The sequence below is a fragment of the Lactuca serriola genome, chromosome 1 (assembly GCF_051521515.1).
Source record: "Lactuca serriola cultivar US96UC23 chromosome 1, Lser_US96UC23_V15, whole genome shotgun sequence".
In the NCBI taxonomy this organism is placed as follows: Eukaryota; Viridiplantae; Streptophyta; class Magnoliopsida; order Asterales; family Asteraceae; genus Lactuca; species Lactuca serriola.
In genome coordinates, this window is record NC_136408.1 from 35,110,148 (window position 1) to 35,113,427 (window position 3,280).

The window sequence follows — 3,280 nt, forward strand, 5'->3', positions numbered from 1 at the left end:
AAAAATGGATGTTGATTTTAATGTTTAGAAATTTAGCAACATCAAGCCAAATTTAGCATAGAGTTCTATGTACGCTTTTATATATGCATCTTAAAAGTTATCAATACATTCCCTTCGAGTTTTCTAGAACAATTTTGGTGTTGTCTTTGATTGTCAACCTCTTGATTTTAAAGGGTCATTACTACATTCATGGGGCGTAGTTTTTCAACATATACAATTAAATTATCGACTACACACCATAAATCCTCAACCGTGGGACCCCCATGATTAGAGTTATAATCATGCAATTATAATACTTGCAGGTTTGACAGTTTGACTAGTCCATACTTATGAGGAAAACTATGTTCTTATGACAAGCAACGTAAGTTTATTTATGCTAAAGAAAACAAAGCCAGAATAGTAATTTATAGGCTCAAAGTAAACCTTTGTATAAGTGAAAATTCTTATTACCAAAAAAAATCAAGCCAAAATACGGATTTTTACATGTAAGTGAACATGTTTAAAACTCTTTGCAGGGACTCTGTTTTTTTTCTAACCCTACCCATCATCAGCTTAATTAATCATCCTTGGGAATATCTTTCTTTGGCAGCTCCTTTGGTTTCGCCTTCTCTATTTCCCTATAAAACCAAAACAAATTTCCCCAAACTCAGTGGCTAAATGCAAGAAATAGCAATGTACTTTCAATTTGTTTTCTTACTAGAACATTGTACTTTAAAAAATCCAGCCCATTAGACAATATACCTTAAAGAACAGCTCATTACTTGAACCTCATAAGGCATGTAATTAAATACATTTACTTGTGATTTAAACAATTTGCTAATGAAATTATCAAAATTAACCTATTCCTGGGTTGATTTAAACAAGTATACACTTCATTTCTACCCTACCTCAAACTAGTCAGTAATAAACTGTCTTCTTGTTGTATGATTGCATAAGCTAGCTGTAGACAGTCTTGACATAGCAAATTTTTAGGTTATGAATTAGGAACATTTTGAGTAAATGAGGAATTGTTCAATCATACTTTCTCCATAATTTGTGAAGATTTCTGATAACTTGATAAGTATCACTCTGAGTAGGAAGCTCGAGGACGCTGTCTATGACTATGACTCCTATTTTGGAACCCTAACTTTCTACAAAATGGACTCTAATCGAGAAACGGGTGGAGAATTACGTATGTTCTACAGCACATCAATAGTTTAGGTTTATACAGAAAGTATAACACATGAGTCAATAAATCAAGGAACAATTTGTGAGTATTGAAAGAGTACTTAGCGGCGGATGCAGATTCTTCTTCGAGCCAGTGGCGAATTTGACGAACGTTGCGTTTGAAGATGGAGGCGGACTGTTTCACATCGCTCCTCATCAGTAGAACCACTGCGCTCACTCCCACCACGGTCAGTATGAAATTTGTTAACGCCATTCGTTCGATAGAATCCAATCTATGAAAAAAAAGGGTTGTCGCAAAAGATGAACACCAAACCGAAATCTTCGTGTTTGGTAGGTAATCAGATTGAAAGATAGCGCACGGCGGAAACGGCAGGTGGTCGCCGGAGATTGATTTGGGGTAGGGGTTTGAATGTCGTCAATACGATTGTCACGACGGCGGTCAAGTCCTAGAGGGATTCACAGAATACAAAAACGACAAAATGAATCCTTCAACTAGCAATTTGTTTCAACTAAGCCACTATTGTTATAAAAGCTGTACATGGGACAACTTACAAACTTTTAGAAATTTGATATAAAATATGAACAATTTTAAATAATTTATGGGTAAATTTAATATGAAAAAAACATTAAATAATTAAATATGAATAAAATTAAAAATTCATTTCCGTTTTAAATTATTATCCCTATAAAATTATTAACCCTATGCTTCTTAGTTATGTTTCATAAGCTAATCAATAAATATCATAAAGATTTTATATGAAACATTATTATTCTAATATTGTTATTTATATAGTCTCAATGATATCAGAGTAAATATTTCAAAACTAGGATATATAGAATATTTAAATATATTTTTTGAAAAATAATATTTATAGTGACTAACATATTACTGTAAGTTTCTAACTATTTTTACTAAGAACGTCCGGTATACTGGCAACGAACATGCTCGTTGTTGATGTGGCCACAGACCACGACAATGCACATTGTCCCGCCGGTCCGTGGTGGCTCGTTGTCGTGGTGATTTGTGGTGGCGAGTACAAAGACGGACGACCAATCCGTTTCTTCTTCACTCTCAGGCCTCAGTTTTCTCTTTCTTCGTTCTTCTTTTCCGATCGTTATATGTACTCCGAAATGGGTTCGTGACTTGTGGTGACTAATCTAGAATCTCTCCACGACCGTTGTTGTGGAGAGTATTGTTGACGGTCTAAGATGATATGCAACATCGAAATTTTAAGAAACAATTACGAAGTTCCAACAACCAACATTTTGGTCTCGACGTGTCATCGTTGGATATCTATAGCAAAACATATGTACCTTCATCGATAATTTTTTTCATAGTCAGTGCATAAGTATTTTGCGAAACCAGATTATTATGCTAGAAGTTTGTAAAATAATTGTATCCGGAACATAGATTTCAAATTATATTATTTACGTAAAAAACATTTATTATTATACGAGAGTGCACCTCTTATTTTGGTATTTGTTTTACGTGACAATTATTTTGAAAACGTAATGAACTTTCAATTTTGTTCATATTTAGTCATTGATTTTATTTATGTTTGATTTACTAATGAATTATTTGAAATTGTTCATATTTTACTCTTTATGGTTGATTGTAGATTAAGAATAAATATGAACAATTTTAAATTATTAACAAGTAAGTCAAGTACGAAAAAAATTTAATGATTAGATATAAATAAAACTAAAAGTTCGTTACCTTTTCAAATCATTATCTATAGAAATATTTAAGACGTTTTCAAAATACTGTAAATCATTTATCAATTTATTTATAGATTTCATAAGATATAAATTATATCTTTTCATTGTTTATAATTTCAAAATCACTAAAACCATTTGAAAATTCATAAATGCTGTTGAAGAAGTTATAATCGAAAAAAATCATAGACTGAACATTTGGTTGAAATTTTTAAACAATCAAATATAGTCGCACATAAAATAAAATATTAAAGGCAAAATTTTAAAAATAAATTTTTATATTTATAATTTTCTTTCACTAAATTACAAATCTGAACTTTACATTTAAAATTTAATTTTTAACACCTTTTTAATATGTTTTTTTTTTTTAATTTTTTAATTTCTAAATTAGAAAACG

General features: G+C 30.9%; 1 protein-coding gene across 1 annotated transcript; it reads right to left on the minus strand.

Moving 5' to 3' along the window:
- Positions 1-424: 424 nt before the first annotated feature.
- LOC145082636 (uncharacterized) lies at positions 425-1,565 on the minus strand. Its single transcript, XM_079023326.1, has 2 exons — positions 1,269-1,565; positions 425-617 (listed from the first exon to the last, which is right to left on the minus strand). Exons 1-2 carry the CDS (start codon positions 1,418-1,420, stop codon positions 557-559), a joined length of 213 nt encoding a protein of 70 aa, XP_078879452.1. The 5' UTR covers positions 1,421-1,565; the 3' UTR covers positions 425-556.
- Positions 1,566-3,280: the final 1,715 nt, after the last annotated feature.

What these genes read in the sequence shown, in the direction of transcription:
- LOC145082636 (XM_079023326.1), bottom strand. Translation starts at nt 1,420, where the DNA reads ATGGCGTTAACAAATTTCATACTGACCGTGGTGGGAGTGAGCGCAGTG. An exon ending in GAATCTGCATCCGCCGCTAA is followed by an intron (nt 618 to 1,268) that starts GTACTCTTTCAA and finishes TTGGTTTTATAG; the next exon opens with GGAAATAGAGAAGGCGAAAC.